The sequence below is a fragment of the Carassius auratus genome, chromosome 1 (genome assembly GCF_003368295.1).
Source record: "Carassius auratus strain Wakin chromosome 1, ASM336829v1, whole genome shotgun sequence".
Classification (NCBI taxonomy): domain Eukaryota; kingdom Metazoa; phylum Chordata; class Actinopteri; order Cypriniformes; family Cyprinidae; genus Carassius; species Carassius auratus.
Window position 1 is genome coordinate 27,045,213 of NC_039243.1, and position 23,499 is coordinate 27,068,711.

Genomic DNA, 23,499 nt, shown 5'->3' on the forward strand with positions numbered 1-23,499 from the left:
TTTCTTACAACCTCTTTTTACATGTCTTTTAAAAATACATATTCTATATATTAATTATTTCGATTTTTAATTATTTATTTTTTTCTAGAACAAAATTAATTTCAGTGTTAACAAGTAGGCCTACTGCTTTTGTCGTATATATTTGTCCAATGAACCTGACTATAAACGAAATGTCCGTTCATATGTAGGCTATAGGATATTGTTCTGAACATTATTTGTATTAACTTAGTTGTTCAGTTAGCTCAAGTGGTTCATTGGACTTGTCAAGCTGTATCAGTGTATTTTCTCTTCTGAGCTGTTTTGTTTTGTGGTCGTATGCAAACACCCCCTCCCCCCACCCCCTCGTATTTGCGCTTTTAGACTGGTTAAAAGGAAATCGCGAGCTCCTTCGAGACACTCACGGTCTCCCATTTCATCTGAACGGTCGAGTTACGTAGCGAGGGAAGTGTTGCAGTGAACGGAGGGGGAAGAGTGAGGGAGAGGTTGAGAGAGAGAGGGAGACTGCAGCATCATTTGAGGGACGTTCACATGCAGTGCAGTAGAACGTGCAGGTGAGGGGAGGAGGAGAATGCGGGACTTTTTCCTCAAACACTTCACACACATCCACTACGGACTCCGGAGGAATTACTAAAGGCTTTTGTTGCTACTTCTCTATCCCGCTCACCATCTTTCCATGAGTGGCTAATTTACGTGCTTCGAGAAGTCGAACTGAAAAGCTTTTCTCTTTGTCAAGTTCACCGTAAAGGAATCTATGAGAGCTTGGCACGCGCGCATAAGACTGCGGGGAAAGCTTTCCAATTTTCCTCTTGCTGTTTTTTAAGGTAAGAGAACAAAAAATATCGGGAAGACTTTATAAAAAGCACTTTTGCTTATTCCCAGTCAGTAGCGCAAGCTCTGGGATGCGAATGTGAGAGCTGAATTCACAGACAGATCGCTTTTGTGTTCTACTGCATTGCAGTTTAAAACAGTGAAAGCGCGAGAGGAGCTCGCGCTCCGCAGCATCTCAATGAGCCGGACAAAGTCATTTAAACTGCTCAAATCTGACTCCCGTTCACTCCTAAAAGGCACAAAGAAACATTATTGTCCGTAAAAGAGGTGTGAAGACTTATCGTTAATGCTGAGCTCCTCAAAAAAAAGTGGATTATTTATTTTATCGTGTTGAAAACCTGACCTGGGAACTAAAAAGACTGTTGGATAAAATAAGATTTTGCCGAGGGAAGCGTTTATAGAGATTAATCGTTGACGAGTCTGTCTTGGACCAGAGGAAGCTGCAGATAGAGAGTGACAGAGAGAGAGAGAAAGAGAGAGAGAGTCATGGGGAGCAGGAGCGTTGGCGCAGTGCACTCCGCGCGCTGCTACCTCGTGCTTATTCTGCAGCTGCTGACTCAGCTCCCGCGCTCCAATTCAGTGCTGCGCTACACCGTGGCGGAAGAGGGGCCGGCCGACGTGCACATCGGGAACGTGGCTTCCAACCTGGGACTGTCCACCTCTGGGATTGGGACCGGTGATGTCACTTTCGCTTTGGAATCTGGCTCTGAATACTTCAAAATTGACAACGTCACTGGAGAGCTTACTACAGGCAGCAAGAGGATTGACAGAGAGAAGCTGCCGCAGTGTCAGATGATATTTGACGAGAACGAGTGCTTTTTGAACTTTGAAGTGTCAGTCATAGGTCCCCTGCAGAGTTGGGTGGATCTGTTTGATGGTCGTATTGTAGTCACAGACATCAATGACAACACCCCCTCTTTCCCTTCACCAGTACTTACACTATCTGTTGAGGAGAATCGCCCAATCGGCACACTCTATCTCCTTCCCACAGCGACAGACCGTGATTTTGGTCGCAATGGCATTGATCGCTATGAGCTTATTCAGGACAGTAGAGATGTGGGGTCATCTTCACGGCGACCTGCGAATGGACCAACTAATGGGAATGGTGGTGACCGAAGGAGAGGGTCAGAAACAGGGACAGGAACTGCCAGCAGGAGCAGCGTGTTTGAACTACAAGTGGCCGACACACCTGAAGGTCAGAAACAGCCTCAGCTGATCGTGAAAGGGCCTCTGGACCGTGAAGCACGGGATTCTTATGAACTAGTGCTACGAGTTCGTGATGGCGGCAACCCGCCCCGCTCTTCACAAGCTCTGTTACGTGTATCCATCACAGATGTCAATGACAACAGTCCACGTTTTGAAAGAGCCGTGTATGAAGCAGAAATGGCAGAAAATGCCCCACCTGGCACACCTGTCCTGCAGGTGCGTGCCTCAGACCGTGACGTTGGCGTGAATGGGCAGGTTGAGTATGTGTTTGGAGCAGCGACAGAATCAGTGCGGCGCCTCCTGAGGTTGGATGAAGCATCAGGTTGGCTGAGCGTTCTGCATCGTATAGACCGCGAGGAAGTTTCACAGCTACGTTTCACCATCACAGCCCGCGACCGTGGCCAACCTCCTCGTACTGACCGCACTACAGTTGTTCTCAATGTCAGGGATGAAAATGACAATGTACCAATAGTAGAAATTCGAAAAATTGGACGAATCCTTGTTCGTGATGGTGCTGCAATGGTTCCAGAGAACGTGCTGGTGGACACTCCAGTAGCATTAGTGCAGGTTTCAGACCGCGACCAAGGAGAGAATGGTGCAGTTACCTGCACTGTGGTTGGAGATGTACCATTCACACTGAAACCGGCGGGTGAGACGGCCCTGGCACCTCCACCAGCCACAGACGATGCCTTTGAACGAAACAAAAAGAAATACTTTCTCCACACCTCAGCACTTTTGGATTATGAAGCTACTCGAGAGTATAGTGTGACTATTGTGGCAGTGGACTCCGGTAGCCCAAGCCTCTCGAGTAATAGTTCCCTTCTGGTGCGTGTGGTGGACATAAATGACCATGCTCCTACTTTTGCCCAAAGCTTAGTGGAAGTGCATTTTGCAGAGAATAATGCCCCAGGAGAACGAGTGGTCACTGTAGTAGCGTCTGATGCAGACAGTGGCAAGAATGCAGAGATTGCTTACTCACTGGACCCATCTGTTAATGGAGCTTTTTACATTGATGCTGATAATGGTGATATTCGTGCCACTGGACCACTAGATAGAGAGCAGAGGGAACGCTATGAATTTCGTGTAATAGCTCGAGATAAAGGCACACCATCTCTGCAGGGCTCTGCTACTGTCGTAGTCCAGGTTACGGACAGGAACGACAATGCCCCCAAATTTGTCCAAGAAGTCTTCACATTCTATGTCAAAGAGAACCTTCTCACCAATAGCCCTGTCGGCATGGTGACTGTTACCGATGCAGATGAAGGTGAGAATGCAGAGCTGAGTCTTTTCGTTGAGCATGATGAAGAGGAGGGTGGAGAAGAGGGCAAAGAGGGAAAGCAAGAAGTTTTCTCCATTGAAAATAACACTGGAACCATTTTTTCCTCTGCATCATTTGACCGTGAAAGACGTAGCGCATACTCATTCCGCGTGCGTGCCGTTGATGGTGGAGAACCGCCACGATCTGCCACTGCCACCGTCTCCCTGTTTGTCACTGATGAAAATGACAATGCGCCATCAATCACATCACCCGCTAATGAATCATACACCCTCCTGCCACCCGCTAGTGGGGCTCGGACTGTAGTCCGCACAGTCACAGCCTCCGATGGTGACACAGGGTCTAATGCCGATCTCCGCTATGCTCTGGTAGGCGGAAACCCTTTTCATCTGTTTGAGATTGGCTCTAGTAGTGGGGTCATAACCTTGGCAGAGCCCCTAGAGAGAAGACACAGGGGTCTGCACCGATTGGTGGTCCGGGTCAATGACAGTGGCGTGCCTTCCCTTTGTGCCACGGCACTGGTGCATGTCTTCATCAATGAGAGCTTGGCCAATGCTACGCTGGTGGATGCACAGGTGAGACACATAAGAGCAGCATGCTGTTCGATTGAATGCAAACAAAGGGTAAATCAAATAAAAGAAAGAATAGCTTTACAACAATAAACCAGTGTAGAATGTAACCAAACAGGAACAATTAAAGTCTAAAGGATTAAAACTGAATGGAGTCATTTTATTTGACAAAGAAGTAAACAAAGAAGCGAACTGCAATCAATATATATATATATATATATATATATATATATATATATATATATATATATATATATATATATATATATATATATATATATATTGCTGTTTATAAATATTCGTGCATCATATTGCTTATGACCCACATTAGATATTGGATGGAAGGAAGCACATGCAGATAAAAAAATGAAAGATACACAAGCACACTTGCATACACATATTCAGTCACACTTGCCTGCACAGAATAACTGTGACTGAATATCCAAGCCATGACACGATAATTGAGAAGTCTGGGCCTTGGAGTGGTGATAAATGTGTATATATGTGTGTGTGTGGTTCGGCAGACAGAGCTGTAAAATGAGGATGCAGACACACCATTTATGACTTTCCATTTTTGCTCTCCCTCTCTCTGTATGTCTCTCTCCCTCTCACTTAGGTGGCCCGCAGCCTTGCAGTCCCCCTCTATTTGGATATTGCAGGTGACCCAGACAGTGAGAGAGCTTTGGGTAAACAACGGCTGAGCGTTGCCATCGGTGTCCTTGCTGGTGCTGCCGCAGTTATTCTGGTGATCCTTCTGGTTGTGACAGCTCGACAGTGTGGGGCTCAGGGTAAGAACGGCTATGAGGCTGGGAAGAAGGAGCCAGAAGAGGACTTTTTCAGTCCACAGCCTCCCCCTCTACAAGCCCAGGGCTCCCAAAATGAGCGTGGGCGCAAACCACGCAGAGACAAGCGTAATAACGGTACTGCCAAATCTGAGCGTTCTTTATACAGTGGAATTATGACGGTGAATGGTTGCAGACGTGGGGGAGGCGATGAAGAAGAGGAGGATGAAGAGGCCAGCAGTGCCAGCGAGAGGATTGCAGCACGTTATTGTGCAGCAGCTAATGGAGACCCCAGCAGTCCAAGACTTGGCTCGAGACGTCATCAATCAAGCCCAGATCTGGCTCGGCACTACAAGTCCAGCTCACCTTTGCCTGCAGTGCACCTTCAGCCCAACTCACCACCCGTGGAAGGCAAGAAGCACCAGGCTGTGCAGGAACTGCCCCCCACTAACACCTTCACTGGCAACAGCACCGGTAATGCAGACGCCATGTCACTCAGCTCAGACCAATGCTCCGATTACGGCTGCCAAACAGTCAAGTACAGCAAACAGGTAAGAAAATAAAGATCTATGCACCTTCAACAAGTACATGCAGGCCATGTTCACAAAGCGTTTTAAGATTGTACTGGTTCAGAATAATTTTGGCTAGCAGGGAGTACGTTTACCAAAAATGACAAGGCTTGTCAGGACAAAAACCTCAAGCTTGATCTAGATTTGGATTCCAAAACTAATCTGAATCCAGTCAGTCCTGTGGGATATTCCTGTATTAATATAGAAAACGCTGATAGCCATTGGATTACCCCACACATTTTCTTTGAGTATGCTTTAATTAGATTTTCTAAGAAAGAGATGTTATATGTGGAAGCCAGTTTCCAACTTAAAGTAAAAATAGGTGTAAGGTAATGTTAAAAATAAGAAATACATTTAAGCTGTGACACTTCTAGCATAGAAAATTGCAATAGTAAGATGAAAAAGTCCCAAATATGGGATACAAAGCCACAACTCTTCACAAATTCACAAATGCACAGCAGGGAGACTGAAATTACAAGAAGTAATAATTGTGAGAAAAGTCAAAATTATATTTTACAGGCAGAAACAGGCTTTTCTGGATGTATAGCACATAATTATATGCACTTACAATATTATGCCCATATTTTGTCAATGACCTTTGGGCTATTTTGTAGTTCTGAGGTGAATTCAAGCTGATCTGCACTTAGTTATATCCCATCCCATCAAAAACTGGTTGTAGACAAGTACAAATGTCTCAACTTCTGCATTCAGCCTGTACTGATGTCATGTTACTGCGTGAAGAGTGGTTAAGGTTATATGGTGCTAACTGCCTGCTCTCCTTTCCAGGAGTAGCTACTGAAAATAGACTGTCGAAGAGAGGGGAAATGTAACCCATTTTCTCTCACACCACCATAGATCTCTTTCCACTTGCTCAGTCTCTCGCTTTCTCTCCTTCTATATTGCTTTCTATTATTCTTTCCATCATACTCCTCTTATTTTCCTGTCTTTGACGTTCTTTCCACTCCTTTCCTAATTCTTTCATTTTCTGAGACATGTTTGGAAGTGTTAAAGAAAGAGCTGATTATATGTCTACCTGCTTTGAGTGAAACTGGCCAATGTGTTTGACAGCATAGGCATGAAATGCTTGAGAGAGAAACCTCAAAGGCTTGCAGAGTTGTCTTTTTTGACTTAATCTGTCATCTTTACACTTTTATCCAGGTCATATATTTAATGCAGCATATCCAAACTGCTAGCTTAGCACTTAACAGAAACATAAAAAAAAAAAGATTACCCATGCACTCTTTGACAGGTGCTTTGGACTAAGCCTGAACCAAAGGGTGGCCACATACTATAGAGAAACATGGTTAAATTGAACACTGGGATCGCATTACATTTTCTGACAGGTGTTGGGAGCTTAAACCAAATCCACCGAAGTCTACACATGAGACATCGAGTCCTAAGTGACAAGTCATTTTTGTTTTTTTAGCATGACTGACAGTCAGATTGTAAGTCTCTTTACCCAAAGCCTAAAAAACAGCTGATGCAGTTGTTACGGAGAAGCGCACATTGCAAGACCTAGTCAATCCATCCACACTGGTGTGATCCTGACCACAGTGGGTGGGTTAATCCTATACCGAGTCAATCCTCTTAAACACTTTTTTTCCACTGAAAATGATTAATAGAGAATTTGGTTGTGTATTTGTGTGCTTTCTGTGTGCGTTCGTACTTGGCCAAGAATTTGTTGTGAGAGCGCGCGTCAATGCTTACTGGTGAGTTTGTTGGACTCTTTCTGACGGTTTAATCAATTATTGATCAGACTGTAATTAACTCCTCTAGCCCAGAGCATTGTGACCTAGCCTAACTCGAGCTAGGTGTAGGCTTTATGTGTGTGGGACGGTATAGCGCAGGGGTCAGCAAACTTATTGGCATGTGGTCACATTTTTTATTTTTCTGGGTTTTTTTAAATTTAGAAGCTCATAAATCTGTTGTTAGCACTCCCACGTAACTTTTATTAATCGATACTGAATCGCTACATTATATTTCTCAGTAACAAGAGGGGTAAAATTGCTGTTTTTCAGTAACTAAACTCAGCATCATTGTTTTTAGAGAGAGCGACAGATGCAGACAATTTACACATCTCTCTACCGTGTTTTCCTGACTATAAGTCACACTTTTTTTCATAGTTAGGCTGGTCCTGCAACTTATAGTCAGGTGCGACTTATTTAACTAAATTAATTTAACATGAACCCAGAGAAAACATACCGTCTACAGCCGCTCTATGATGCTCAGTGCTCCTGTAGCCTACCATTGAAAATTCAGTGATTCGGTGACGTGGAATAATATCTCGGGAGCTCGGTGAACTTACTTAACGTTACTGGTAACTGTTGGACCCGCTGGCTTGTTATGTTAATTTAGCCTATTCAGCCTCCAGGGTATGTTCTTTATGCTGTTGTGTAGCTAATTGTTAATGTGTTATGTTAACATACTGGCACCTATTCAGCCTGTTGTTCTGTGTACTATTGTGTACCGATAGCTGAATAACTTGCCTTTCCAGATTACCAATAACTGTTCTTGGTCTTGGATTTTGTTAAATAAATTAAGTTAATATTTCAGTTAACAGTTTTCAGTTGTTTTCAGTGGTAGGTTACAGGAGCACTGGAGCAGCATAAAGCACCTTCTCGCGGCTGTAGACGGTAATGTTTTCTCCTGGTTCTTGGTTCTAAATAAATGCGACTTATAGACCAGTGTGACTTATATATGTTTTTTTCCTCTTAATTTTTGGACTGATGCGACTTATACTTAGGTGAGACTTATAGTCCAAAAATTCAGATGACCAACTCAAGCTACGTGAATGAACCGTGTTCCAATCAATACGATCCTTACACTGTGTTCATTGCTCCCTACTCCCTGAGCAGAGGTTTACTTCACTTCGGTACATGGACTGGAATTGGGAACCGCCGATGTAGCCTATTGTAGTAATGTCGTCTCTGGTATTCTGGTCTGTGAGCATAAATGTGTTCAGGGTGTGTGGCTTTGGACGACGATTGCAGAGAGGGTGGGACGTTCGCTTTCAGTGCTATCAGACTAATGTTAGCATTGTCCAAGATGTCCTATCGCACCTTTAAACTGATGCTTCGCGTTCTGCTTCTGTGAACAGTAAACCCTGCCTACTTTGATTTGATTGGCCATCTCAGTCATTTTGACATTGACAAGCTCTGTTAGACCGCTGAGGATTTGATCTGAAGTTCCTAGTATGTGCAGCGGTCGCACGTGCATAGCGCAAGTTAATTCTCACACTTTAATAGTATTTATAGCTCCTAGCAGGCTGTGTGACTATGAGAAGTTACTATCTCAAAATGTACATCAGTATGCAGTTTTCCCTATTGCTCGCGTGCCAGCAATTATCCCTGTGCCGTAGGTTGCCGACCCCTGGTATAGCATGATGGCAAGCCAATACCCAAACAAACAGGCCTTTGTCAGCGGAAGCATGCATAAACAGCACTCTCAGATTTGAACGCAGATGAAAATGGAAATCCCGTTGACCTATATCTGTCTCTCTCTCTATCGCACATCTCTCCTATCTTCTATAAATGCACAACTCAGCATGTTCCTAAGTGAAACTCCACTTTGCTGCAGTGCACTTTTCCTATAGCCCCTCCCCCTTCTGCCCACTCACGGCAACACCTATCGACCGGCTGCATTCTGTCCCCACGGCGGCCCACATTCCTATCATTTGAATAGACAGAGCGGCGATCAATATACTAGGCTTGTTAGTGTTGTGAATGCCAATGCACGCTTGCAGATGCGCCACTCGCGTCTGCAGGGTTAACGGTCAGACAGGTGGGCAGTAGGTGAGTATGTGTAACCCAACACACACACTCTAGATCAGGCAACAGGTCAGATGGATAGTCGATATACTTGACACTCACACTTGCATGCTCACGGGGGCCATGCGTATGCTAGTGAGGAGCGACTCCAGTAATAGATATTATAAATTAATGGAGAAGACTAGTGATGGAGGGCCCAGGAGACAGTGGGAGACATATGGAGGGATATAGAAAGAGAGAGAGAGAGAGAGAGAGAAATGAGGGGAGATTGCTAATGCTCACCTCACTTTTGCAGGGCTGTATTGATTTTCATTGGGAAAGCATTATGAAAGCTTTTACATGGACGTGCACTGCAATGGTTTGAAAGGATTGAGAATGATGGTGGAAGTATGTGTGTGTGCATGCATGTGTGTTTGACCTATCAATGTTATGGGGAAGAGGGGATTGCTGGAAAACGTTTAGAAGTTTAAAAGAGAGAAAAAATCTAATTTGACATCCTTAAAAGGAAAAATGGTTAGGAGACTAAATAATGTTTTCATTCACCTCGAAAAATGGCAAACTTTATTTTAGGGCTAGAGTTTTAGAATGGAGGATCATAATAATTCAAGACTAATTTATGGCTATGAGAATTCCCCATTTAGCTACACATGCAAAAATTTGATTGTCTCTCTGTTTCTGCATCATTATGTTTTCTGATTGCCTTTCTGATCACATTTTATGTCAGCCGCTCAATTAAGAGTCATTTAGTGCCAATGCAAGTACACTTGCAGTAAATAACCTCAGTACTGTGTACTTTCCATGAAACTGTGTTGGACATCTGTGAAATGCCAGGCAATAAAAATGACAGAGGATGCTTTTCTGTGGTCAAGTGTAACATATTGAAATATGAGAGATTAATAATTTATAGATGACACATTAGGTTAGTAACACTGATGGCCATGACCAGATGGGAGGTTCTCATGTGACTGCCACCCATATCTTAGCAACAACAGCCATTAGTGCAAGGTTGATTTGTTGTTTATCCATATATTCCTTAATTGAGAACTGAAAAGATGTGTAAATAGTGCATATGTGTAAACCAGCCATGTAAACACAATATTATATGTTCTTTGTTATATTTCCAAGGTTGCAAATATGGAGACACTTTTTAATTTATTCTAAAATTGCAAGTCGCAACCCATTTTACTTGCATAATGTGACATATTTTCAACTGAAACAAGATATTCAGCCCAAACGATGCAAAGAGGAATCAACTGGGTCTCGAAAAGTGTGTATTTTATACAAGAGCACAGTCACACAACAGCAGATTTGCTAAAATAATGCATGAAATCATGTTTGACTATTAGTTAACATTATTCAATAGTCTCCTTATTGATGTCAGCATAAAATGAGAGTGATTTCAGTCATTTTGAATAACGTGCATCAATGAATCATTCAATCTATAAGTCTCCAAAGATGTGTATTTAGAAAGCAAATAGGGTCATTTGGGACATTATGTTGACTTCCAGACATTTTTTATGCTAAATGAAGCTTTATGGACTATTTAGATAAAGTGTTACAATCAGTTTACCTCAGACATTCATGCTGTTTTTTATTTGAAACCTAACTGTAATTCTTGAGTAAAAAGGAAAAGTGCATTTCATTCAAATAGGTCACATGGAAAGAAATGCTGGCAAAACACAATTTTATTAAAATATCTTCCTTCAGTGTCTGTTTATGCTTTGCTTGCCACATTGTATAAATCTGAAACGAGTCAGAGAGTCAAGGCTGTCATAGTTTTGTAATGCACAGACCTGCTCTCCTGACTGTTTCAACCTCAAAATGAGTCTTGACAGGAATTCAGGGTATTTCTTACCCATATACTCCCAGGCAAGCAGCAACAGAACCAAGAAAACACACACCTACACACACATACACAAACACACACATTAAGCTGAGATGCAAAGGTGAACAAGGAGATGAAAAGTTCCCATCCTCTTAAATCAGTTTCTAGCACAAGATCTAGGTCAAGACTCTTATCCGTTTCTTCCTCTTTGTCCAGACTGGGAAATAGTCTTTGACAAAAATCTCCACGACATGTAATCATTATTTCATCATATTGATACATTTCCAACCATTTGATTTGATTTGTTCATTATACTGAAATTACATAATTTTAACCAGCAAAATAACCTTTTAATAACACTCAAACTGTTTTGTTATATTGTATTAATGACTGTCTTGTGAATTCACCCTGCTTTAAATTTAAAGGGGTGGTTGATTGCGATTTCACTTTTTTAACTTTAGTTAGTTTGTAATGTTGCTGTTTGAGCTTAAACAATATCTGTAAAGTTGCAGCGCTTAAAGTTCAATGCCAATGGAGATATTGTATTTTAAAATTATGTCAGTTTAATGCCTACAAAAACAGCTGGTAAGGGACTACAACAAGCTTCTTCCCAGGTCCGTTACAGAACGAACCCAAATAAAGCCCGCCCCCAAAACATGCAACAAAGGGGGCGAGGCCATACTGTATTATTTTAAAGAATAGGAAGAGAAAACTAGGGGTTCAAGTAAAAATCTGTTCATATATAAATCACAATTCTGTCTTTTATTGATTGTAATGGATTCACAAGTTTCAAAACCAATATTCTAAAGCAGCGGTTCTCAATCCTGTTCCTCATGTCCCCCTGCTTGCAATGAGAGGCGTTATACATGGACACATGTACGGTTGCTGTGCTGTATTAAAGCTTTAATCAGATTAAAACTATATATTAAAAGCTAACAGAAGCAGTTTACAAACAACAGTGTATCTAAAAGTTTGAGACAACAACAAACAAACACAAAATTAAGAGCTAGCTTGCACAGGTTATGCGCAGGTTTTTCTCTTCATTAATATTCTCTGCATCTTAATCAGGCTCAAATTGATTAGCAATATATTGTTTACAATACATCCGGAGCACATTCTGAGCTTAAGAGGAGTGGAATGTTCAGACACGCTTGAAGCGGTTTAGCGAATCACAAGCCAGCCAACCAATCTCAGCCCATCGCTTATTTCTGAGGGAGGGGCTTCATAATAACAGGAAATAAATCGAGGTGTTTGTCAGAGAAGGGACAGATTGGTGTGGAATAAAGGTGAACAATGTGAAAAATAATGTGTTTTTTTTTTTTTAAACAAAGCATGACCACCAAAAAAAAAGGAGGTAACTACCTCTTTAAGGCCTGTTTACACAAATAATAACTATAATGCGGGATGGATTCTGATTGGCTTTCTCTGTTTTTAATCGTTCATCAGGTGAAAAAAAAAATATTCTGAACATGATCCCAGTATGTGATTCCTGTGATGTTATCACTATAGTCGTTATAGTTGTGGTGTGAACTGCTTTGTTTTTAGAACAGCATATTCAGTCACAATCTGACTAGCACATAACTTAATTTACAGTTGTTGATGCAGTAACTTCATTGTCTGTACAAAAGTAAGTTGCAATATTACGCTCATGTTGTGGATTTAGCTGACTAATCTCATATACTGTATTTATAGGATGCGTTTGAGTGAACATATTAATCCATCTGCAAAGTGGTTCAGTTTACCGGTATTCAGCTTTTCCAGCTCAAGCAGGTCAATCCCCAATGTACAATGATTGGATTATTTAAATCAGTTCTTCCTATATTTTCCTTCTTTTTTAAGAATGAGCTTTCAATGAAGCACCTCTAGCTCTGCAGCCAAAATATCCTCTGGCCAAATGTCTGATGGCTATTATTAGAGATATTTCTGTGTTGTCTGCACTCTAAAGGCATCGGTTCTGTACAAAATAACACACACACACAAATGCACACTCTTACAATTAAACATACACATACACAAAAACTAAACACGCACCCAAAGTAGGCAATTAAACAAACAAACCCACACAATAACACACCTCTTTGTTAGCCCTGTGTATTGTGTCTTCAGCACACTGCTGGTATTGAGTGGAAAAGCTCAAGCATTTAGAGTCCCAGTGTTATTTCCTATTCAGCTCTTACTGAATTGCATTCATATTTGAGCCGGCATTAACCTGGATCTCCAATTCCCCGGTTCCCCGTATTGAAGGTTCTCGTGGGGTGATCCTTTTGTTGTGGTCTGACTGTAGGTCTGTGGTTCTGCAGTTACAGTTCAGGGTTACCCCAGTGTCACGAACCAGCCTGAGTATTCATCTTTTATTCAAAAACCCCAGGCTGCTTCTGTCACTGCCAGTCAGAGAAAGAGAGAGAGAGAGAGATGCATAGTTAAACCCCCAAGTAGTAAAAGGAAAGAAAAAAAAGTCAGTAAATGTATAATAGGTAATAAATAAATACTAGAAAATAGAGAAAGCAGCAGACTCACTCATTAAGAAAGTCACTTTTTTCATTCTTACAAGTATCCTGTGTTTGAACGAATTGGCTGAGTAATCGATTATTTGATGCAACCTACTGCTTACTAATTTCATTTATCAATAATGGATACATTTTGAATATTTATTTATAATGACTTATATGTGAGAATTTTGTTTTGAAAGTAATGTAGTTTGCCATTTTGGTGGGGGTTAATGAGTATTTATTGATTTGTGTGTGCTTCCACAAGAGTTACATAAGTTCATTAAATAAATGTATCTTTGTTAAAACTTTAGTTTCATTTACTATAAATAAACGTATTTAAGATTTTCATAAAGATTTGTATATCTCTGATGATGGCCTGACTTTGAATTATTTGTGCGCTAGAACAGCACGTTATATGCAAACACTAATGAGATCACGTTGACATTCCATATGCACAATGTATCAGTTTGCACAACTAAGAATAAAGGGCACAGTCTTTAATTAGCATTTTAGTCCGTTTGGACTTGGACTGTAATTAGGGTTTATACCTTGGCTCTACTTTTTTTTGTCGGTGTGCTTTATAATGATTATTTGGGTAATCTGGAGGAAGTGCAAATAGACAACCCTTGAAGTGTGAGTTCATCAGTGCGTCTTCAGCCATGTATTCAGTCAGATAAAGGCTGTCATTTTCTCTTTAATATAAAATTAAGATGTTCTTAAGAACATATTTGAGAATTTTTTTTTTAAGAATTGCACTTAAGAACAATATTACGAACTTCGTGGATTTTATCTTAAGAAATATTGTGTGTGTGTGTGTGTGTGTGTGAGAGACTAAGCGATGGTGAGTCTTCACACTAGAGTTTATGGTATGTCAAATACAGGTGCGCTGCGCATCCATTGAGATGAACTGAACACAGATCGTTTGATGGAGAGTGAAACTCTCAAGCGCTCAGTCAGTTTTCAGCGAGTGAAATATATGTGCAAAACTTATACTTAGCCTTCAACTCACACACTGGCGAGTAAAAGCTGAGAATTTATTAGCCATTGGCTAACATTAGACATCATTTAGTCGCCCCAGAGTGAAGATTTAGTCACATATCCGAGTGATTTACTTGCAATGCAGAGGGTTTGCATTGTATGCAGTCCATCTGTGAACAGCATGATGATGGAGTAAAAAAATAATGGCTGAATGCAGCACTACCAGGAGTCATGGGGGTTGTGAACTTACGATTGTGTCTTACGGTTATGCATAAAACCACAGATTGTACTGTTTGTGTGCTTTATTCGTTAATAAATTAATTGATTTGTTTGTTTATTTGAATATTTGACCATTTAAGACACTATAGGAACACTATAGATAATCTTTTGCTCTGCTGTGCTTCTGCTGCAAAAGCACTTTTTGTGTAGAAGACACACTACTTGTCTTTCTCCTTGGATACACCACTATACAGTCGTCAGCCCCCCTCCGTCACATCCCACTGGTGGAAAATGAGTGTGCGGGCAAGCCAGAGCCTGTGGGCCCGTTCCTCTGTGTGTGTGTGTGTGTGTGTGTGTTAGTGTTTGTGTGCGTGATCCCTTACACCTGCCTCTACACGTCGACAGGTAGCCCACAGAGATAAGACATGATGCTTTCCTCACACTGCCCAAGTGTAACAGTGTTCAGAACAACACTCACCACGCTTCAAAGAATGCAAAACATTTTTGAAAGTAAAGCAACCGAGGCAGCACCCTTTCTAACCCTGAATCTAAATCCAACACCCTTTCCGATCTGCAATCCCCCTCCCCAATCATACAGCAACACCCATGAACACAACCCTCACACACTCACACGTGGCATCGGCCCCTGGGGAAACAACAACCGCCTGAAAATAAAACTCTTCACTCGGTTAGAATTAAATCAAAGCGATGCAAATCAAATGGCCAATTAAAGCCACAAACACGTTTCCTGGGAGATGAAATGCTGACGCCTAATTGGTTGGATAAAAGGGGCAATACATCTAAGAAGACAGACCTGACAAGGACGTTTTGGTAAAGGAGCAATGAGAAGAGAGTATGTGTGTGTGTGGAGCATTTGTGTTGGGAGATTCGCTGAACATAAGTTAGACTGTCAACCATGTGGGCTGTAAGTGCTTCTTTTTCTTTGTAATTTAGAGGGAGCACTTTGCTAAGCTAAAAGCAGAACGTGAGATGGAGAGGCTTTTTTTGAAGTTCGTCTTCCACAGTAGTTCTTCAGGGTTCTCACAACACAGAAGGGATTTTTAAAAGCGTTTGTGCTGGAAAAGCAGCTAGGAAGAAAGAAAATGTCTGTTTTCTATGCACACACACACAAACACGTTCAAGCTGTGGCTGGGGCTTCAGTTGCTCGACACGGTCAGACAACTCCCGCTGAGATGTCACAGTTGCTGTATGTTTGTGCGATTGCTGACGAGCGAATGCAGCTCATGAGGAGAGAAGGATTCACAGTTTTTCACACCGTGCACAGTGGAAGTGCCTAAAGAACTGATATGATCAAATAAGCAAGCATGAAGAAATGTCAAAATTAATTTTGACATTTGTTTTAGTTCAGAAATTCAACTGATGGTTGTCAACTGTGTTTGGCTGTTTTATCTAATCTTTCTTGTGAAAAAAGAAGCATGCCTTAATTATATCGAATGTGCACTTGTAGAGTACTTCAAACATTCATCTAGAATTCGCAGTGACAATAAACATTACATTTTTCAAGAGCAATTTTTGAAAGGGACAGAAAGATGTTAAAGGCCAAATTGCCTTAATATGGGGACTTTTTTTGTACTTGGCATTTTGGTCAACTGAAAAATCTTATGTCCGCTTTTCTTTTCTCTGTAATTTTATCTGGCCAACAACACAGAGCGATCGTTATTTAAATACGAGTTAGGTTCAAAGGTTCACCACTCGGTCATATTATAATTATAAATTTATCTTGTGTTCTCCAAATAGGCTAGTATTTTAGGTTTCGTCTACGACAGAGGATGTCTCTTAGATATTCTACTGCATCTGCCACCTAACATCATATTGAGCAAAACCCAACACAACGGTAGATCCTCAATATTGGCCTAATATCAGTTCACACATTATCGCTGTGCTAGTTAAAGTGGGTGACCTACTATCAAATAAGCTATGGTATAAACAAGCTACCATCAAGCTAGGTAATGTAATAATCGCTAACACAGCAGACTCATGGAAAAATACATCAGCTATCATCTTTTTTTTTTTTTTTGTCTTTTATGTTCAACAGAAGAAAGAAAAGTTTGGAACAACTTGATGGTGAGTGAATGATTACAAATTTGACATTTTTTGGGTAAACTATCCCTTAAAGTCCCTCTTAAGTGGGTCAAGATAGCACTCTAAATGCCATTTAATTGCAATTAACATGCAATTAAGTGTCTGAAAAATTATATTCAGTTTCTTCTAAAGTATATAATTTTCATAATAAGTAATCTTTTTAAAAGTACGCTAAAGTGTAATTTATTTTCACAAGGGCATGTAACATCAATCTCTCTCTCTCTCTCTCTCTCTCTCTCTCTCTCTCTCTCAGAAACACACACACACACACACACACACATCGTTAGCACTGATTTGTGGGCTGCAGTTGTTTATTGTTTCTAAATGGATTGATTTTTTTTCTTCTCCAATGTTGTTTATTTCCAGAGGCAAGGCTATAAACTGTGTCCCCTCCACTTTGTTCTGTTCTAAGCTTTTAGGGTTAGTGAAACAGCGAGAGGGTAAGTAAATAATGACCGTACTTCATTTTTTTTTGGCTGAACTAACCTTTTTAGCTTTTTTGTAGTATCATATTTTGTCTCCATCAGGCCACAATCGCTGACCCGATCTCAGGTTATATCAGCTTTCCTTAACACAGTGGTTGCGACAGTTTTAGTATTTCATGAGAAAACACGAACAACAATCTCTTTCAGGAGCCCTTTAAGCCATCAGTTAGATTCAGATCTGATAAAACTTACGGTATGATATGCCACGTAACATTTGACATTTGTTTGAGCCGCAGGCTGGAGGTCAGACTCATTGAGCTGTGGTTTTCATGTGAGAAACGATGGTTTGATTTTTGGGTCGTGTCTTGATTTTGTTCCTCTCTTCATTTTATTTCTTCTGACTACTTTCTCTCTTGGCAAGGAGGTGAAAAATAACACATAACGATGACATCTGCATATATACGGTATATAACAGATACATGAAACATCATAACCGAGTTCCGAACGGATGTTCAGGAGGAGCATGATCATCATATTCTGCTAATCATGTCACAAAGGATATATACACAGCTGCTTAGCTCACTCCTTTGATAGTTCTTCTGGCATGCTTCCACCTCCCTGACTCCACCTTAACTTCTATAATTAAATAGGTCCGGGAGGTGGGGGTAGGCTCAAGCACTTCATTGTGGACAACAAACCAAAGCAGTTAACATTTATCACACTCAAGGATAAAATGAACACTGGAACTCATGAAATTGATGTTTGCAACAACCTGGTCTATAGAGCGGGGCCTATATTGTCAGGTGTCTTTATGATGGTTTATGTCGGCCGTTATTCCACTGGATTGGTATTTATTAAAGTGCAGAGTGATTTAATGTTTGCATTAAATGGTCTGAATATTTTATTGCCTAAAACGACAGCAGTAAAAAAATGGTAGCAGAGGGAATGGAGAGATAAACAGTATTTTGAAACCACGCTATGTTAGTTAGCTACTCCTTTTTAAATATATTATCTTTTATTTTTATTTTTTTTTATTACAATGATGGATTTAATTTAGACTACATTTATCTACACAAAATTCCATAAACAAAAACTAAATAGAAAACCACTGACTTTATATTAAAAACGAAACGGCCAGCAAAGACATTTAACAAAATATTATATCTTCGCATGGACACAAATAAACGCATTATTTGATTCCATAACTAAAGAAAACAAAACCTAATGACCAAAAGTGATATTTAACAAAGCATCATTTTATTTTTAATAAGTATTGCTATGAATATGATATATGGCTAGAAAATATAAATAAAAAAATTGCAGACATCTGTGTATGAACACAAATGAATCAATTCCATTGAATAACATATCATTTAACAAAACATTATTTTAGTTTGAAAATGTATTCCAGTAATTATTATGATAACATTTTCTATAAATGGCTGGAAAATGCTACACGGACAGGAACTAATCTGTGAATCGTTTTGTTGAACCGATGCATTTAAATGAACTGTTCAGGTGAACTGATTCACTAAAATGAATCTTCCTTTCGTCTTTCAAATGCTTTATATTTGACACGGGACCTTAAGTGTCAGTTTTTCAAAATTGAGATTATACACAATCTGAAAGTTGAATAAATAAGCTTTCCACTGATGTATGTTTTTTTAGGATCTAACAATATTTGGTGAGATACAACTATTTGACAGTCTGGAATCTAAGAGGGTGCAAAACAAATCTAAAATCGCCTTTAAAGTTGTCCAAATTAAGTCCTTAGCCATGCATATTACTAATAAAAAATTACATTTTGATATATTCACGGTAGGAAATTAACAAAATATCTTTATGGAACATGATCTTTATTTAATATCCTAATGTTTTTGGACATAAATGAAAAATCTATCATTTTGACCCATACAATGTATGTTTTGGCTTTTGCTACAAACATACCCCAGCGACTTGAGACTGGTTTTGTGGTCCAGGGTCACATACTGTATGAGACTGAGAAGGAAGATATTTACTCTACAATGATTTATTAGTACCTCAATTTGTTTGCTGTTTTGTACATCATGTCTTTACTTCGTAGAACAACTTTTGAAAACGGCAGATGTAGTGTCATTCTGAAAAATGCATTTTAACTTAGCAGTGTGGCTACTTTTAGTTAACTCCCTGACACTAAATGTTAATTATGCCTTTATCACAGAAAGGGCCTATTCTCACAGTGGACGTCATGAGATGAACCTAGATGATGAAGGCTTCACAGAGATGAGCGATTGCGTCTGAGAGGAACTGAGAATGGGGGGCGGACTGAAAGAGTGTAGTGTGTCCTGCCGAATAACGCCCCTCTGTGTCGCACGCATGCACACACTGAGGTTATTGTAACAGCAACCGCAGCATATCGTGAGATATTCAGTTCAATTTTTTTGTGTGTCACAGTGGTGTGTTCACGGTCTGGACCTCTGAGTGTAGGTGTGTGAGATTTTATTGTTTTGCGTTCAGAGACTGTGCAAATCGCATGATTACATATTTTTCATCTCGCCGTGTGTCACCTCAGTGACAAGTTTCTGACAGGAAACAGAGCCAGGATTGTGCGTGCATATGTTCGTTGGCAAAACTGCATGCAGCATAACTGATTAAAAACGCCGTCTTAAATAGCATGAGCTCATCTGTGTGTGAAAATAACTCACCCAGCACGGGACATACTTATACAGCTCATTATACACACATTGCAAGTCATCCTTATTCACTTCATTGTGTTTTTTTTTTTAATTCTATTTTTTTCCTGCGTCTCTAACAGAACTGCTTTGTTCAGTTGATGGTCAGTATAGAATGGACAATAGGGGATGCTTTATGTGGATGCGTGTGTGTGGGAGCAGCTTTTCGTCAAAAGTGGGTATTCATTAAATTGATCTGTCTTACCATATAGACACCCAGACACACACATGTGAGATGCCTATGCACAAGCACACACACATACATATGAAGGCAAAGCTGTAGCTAAAGCATCCTGTTTACTTCGTAAAGCACAATGGAGACATTTATGTGCAAGTCTGAGACGAAGATGAGGGGAAAGCCATAAATATCACCTCCACACACAAACAGTGCTTGGTAACATCAGGACACCCTCATTAAGCATTGAGCATTGTTCTCAACGAAACAAACCAGGAAGACAAGAGACGTCTGTCAGACATGCACCTAATCATTATCTTTAATTCAGTCAAAGCCCAATCACGTATGGATTAGTTTGCCCTCAACTCAAGAGCTTAATCCGTCCCAAACGCTGTGTGGTTGGTTAAACAGCTTTTCTTCAGATGATGCACTTTGGTTTCCTTTAGGAATTAAGTGCTTATACTTGTTTGCCTTTGACTCAGCTGTGGCGCTCTGACAGAAGTCAGACGTCTGGCTTCATTAAACTAATTATAATGGCAAAAACTCATGGTAAGGTTGCAGAATGTGTATAAAAGCCTTAAAAATATAAAATGTCACTACATATAAATAATAATATGATGTTTTTATTACTATATATATATATATTCATGTGTTGCATTTAAATAAATAGAGTAATTTGCAAATCCTTGTTAGTGAAAATGTACCCTTAAAGGGATAGTTCAACTAAAACTTTTTATAATTTTCTAATTCGGTCATTAATTACTCACCTTCATATCGTTACAAACCTGTAAGAAATTAGTTCGTCTTCGGAACACAAATTAAGATATTCTTGATGAAATTGCAACGCAACTGAACAATTTCCAGATCCAGAAACAGACATTTGTAAAACAAATGGTTCAACCAAATTTTTGTGAAGCTACGAGAATACTTTTTGTGCGCAAAGAACACAAAAGTAACGACTTTATTCAACAACCCTTCTCCTTCGAATTACCATCTTTTGACATTTTGGAGAGTATCACGAGGCATGAGTGCGTTTTCCCTGAATGTAATCAACGCTGCCGATGGAGAACACGCATGCGCTGCGCCTTGTTCACGTTCAGGGAAAGCGCGCGCATGTGTCATGGTAATATTCCAAAATGAAGGAAGAGCCTAACTTGCGGGAGAATAATTGTTGAATAATGTTTTATTTCTGTTCTTTTTGCACACAAAAAGTATTCTTGTAGCTTCGCAAAATTTAAGTTTGGCTAATGATGTCACATGGACAGTTTTACAGATGTCCTTACTACATTTCTGGGTCTGGGAATGTTTCATTTGCTTTGTTGTATATGCAGGGTCTGAGAGCTCTCGAATTTCATTAAAAAAAAAAAAAAACAAAAAAAAAAAACAACATGAGGTTGATCAATTAATAATGACAGAATTTTATTTTTGGGGTGAACTATCCCTTTAAGAAAGCAAAGACTTGTACGTCTGTATGTGAAAATTATGCTGACATCATGGCAGATGTTTGATCTTGAATTTCTTTTAATTTTATTTATTTTTTTAAGTATAATGTTAATAGTCAGAGCTTGACTGTCACAACATTTCAAATTACACTCATGTCATTTCTCAATCCCTCGATCTCTGTCCCTTTTCTTCTCCTTATCATATCATGTCCCCTCTAGACGGTCAAAAAATATGGTTATAAAAAGTATGAATCTTACTAAAGCTAAATATATACCAGACCTCAGGCACAATAACATTACTGAAAAATGTGTAGGAAGGCGCTGATGTCATTCCATTCAGAGCATGCTTGAGAAATTGACAGTGCTTGATCTCGGCCACTAAGTGGCACTGGTGCCTGTCTTCCTCCGTGACATTGTGCTGCAGTCAGTCGATGACCCCACTGCAACAGTTAATGTGCGCTTATCCACGCTTGTATATCTGTATCCACGCTTGTGTGTGTGTGTGTGTGTGTGTGTGTGTGTTCTACCAGAACCACTTCTTACCTCTTGCTCTCTGCTCTTCTCACGACACACTCTCCACCTCTCTCTTTCTCTCCACTCTCCCTCCATGTCGCTCTCTCTCTCTCTCTCTCTGCAGTGCCTCTTTCACTGCATGGTGATTATTATTCCTCACACAGACTCAGTGCTGATACTCAGATACTTCTGAGCAGCCCTGTAAATCACCTGGAGCTGAGAGAGAGGAAGAAAGAGAAAGAGAGATGATGAGAGATATATAGAGAGAGATGAGACAATTCATGGTGGGCTGAATGAACAAACGAGGTTGAAAGAGCAAGGGGATCGAGTGTAGAAAAAGGGTTGAGAGTTACAGATAAAGATGAGAAACAAGAAAAGGAAGAGAGCAGAAAGAAAGAGTGAGAGGGGAGCGTTGGTGTAAAATGCTGCAGTGTAGAGCATGCCGTGGTGCAGGATGATCTTCGGGAGTATCTGTCACGCTATTGCAGATCACCGTGACCTTTTTCACACCGCAGAAACACCAGTCCGGCGCACACGTTCACTTATCCTTTTCATGTCATTGAGCAGGAGATGTACAGGAAATTGTAAAGTGATGTGTGTGTCTGTCCGTCTATCTCCGTCCTACACAAACTTACGCTTGTCAGTTTGCCACCTGCTTGTATTAAGAACTGTCAGTGTTTGCTGTGGTTACACACAGGCAAGTGAAATTGTTTTCCACAGGACAGGAATATGAGTGAATGCTAAACTAAAGCAAACAAAACAAAGAAAAACTGTCTCTCAGCATGTGTGCAATTTTGCATCCTCCTCCTTTTAATGCCTCTAAGTCCCACATTTGTAAATACTTGCCCGTTGGGCAAGCACTGCTCCAGTTTGGAGTCGGTATATATTGCATAGCTCAGGAAAAAATACAATTCTGTAAAAAGAATGTTCTGAACCCCTGTGGATTCCTTCCTTCCTGAACGAAATAGGAGTTGTTAGAAAGATTTTTTCAATAGTCGTTCTTTGAGGGGAGATAAAGCAGCCATGTGATTCATTAAAAAGTGTGCTAGTACATGACTGAGAATGACAGAGAAAAAAAGCATTCAGAAACAAATTATCATGACAGGGATACATCACACCATTGGTTCTTATCTAATGGAACAGAATAGACGAGAGAACAAAAGAGAAAATTCAAATTCTGACAAAAATGCAGCGAATCCTGAACAATTTGATGGAATAGGATACTCAACAGTACAATTTGTGCACAATAATCGTGAATAAACGGATTCTTCAGTTAATGGTGGAGGCTTGAGGGCCTCTTCTGTGCTGTTTGAGTGATGTCACTAATTGAACAGGGTGCATCCTCTTTTTCTATTTCTAAATTGTCTATATTGTCCAGATTATCGTTATTGAAGCGTTGCTGCACAGACCGATCTGTGTTTGACATCAAAGTACCGCAAGAGCTATAGAGAACAGACGCTCTGCATGCTGTCAGATCACTGTTGCGGTACTTAGTTGTCACACACAGATCTGTTTCAAGTCGAACGCACCTATAATGTAGACAATTTAGGCAATTTAGAAATCCTGGCCAGGTGATGTCCGGGAAAATAGTACATATGGTCACCCTATAATTGAATGTACTT

The 23,499-nt window shown here is 40.3% G+C and overlaps 1 protein-coding gene across 3 annotated transcripts in view; it reads left to right on the forward strand.

Moving 5' to 3' along the window:
* Positions 1-377: 377 nt before the first annotated feature.
* The window catches only part of LOC113106098 (protocadherin-7), a 32,811-nt gene continuing 9,689 nt past the window's right edge, over positions 378-23,499 (forward strand). For all 3 annotated transcript variants that reach the window (XM_026267677.1, XM_026267686.1, XM_026267695.1), the window contains exons 1-2: positions 378-3,885; positions 4,496-5,212. In XM_026267677.1, the coding sequence (XP_026123462.1) occupies positions 1,315-3,885; positions 4,496-5,212 (3,288 nt within the window). In that variant the 5' untranslated portion in view covers positions 378-1,314. The remainder of the gene's footprint in view (positions 3,886-4,495; positions 5,213-23,499) is intronic.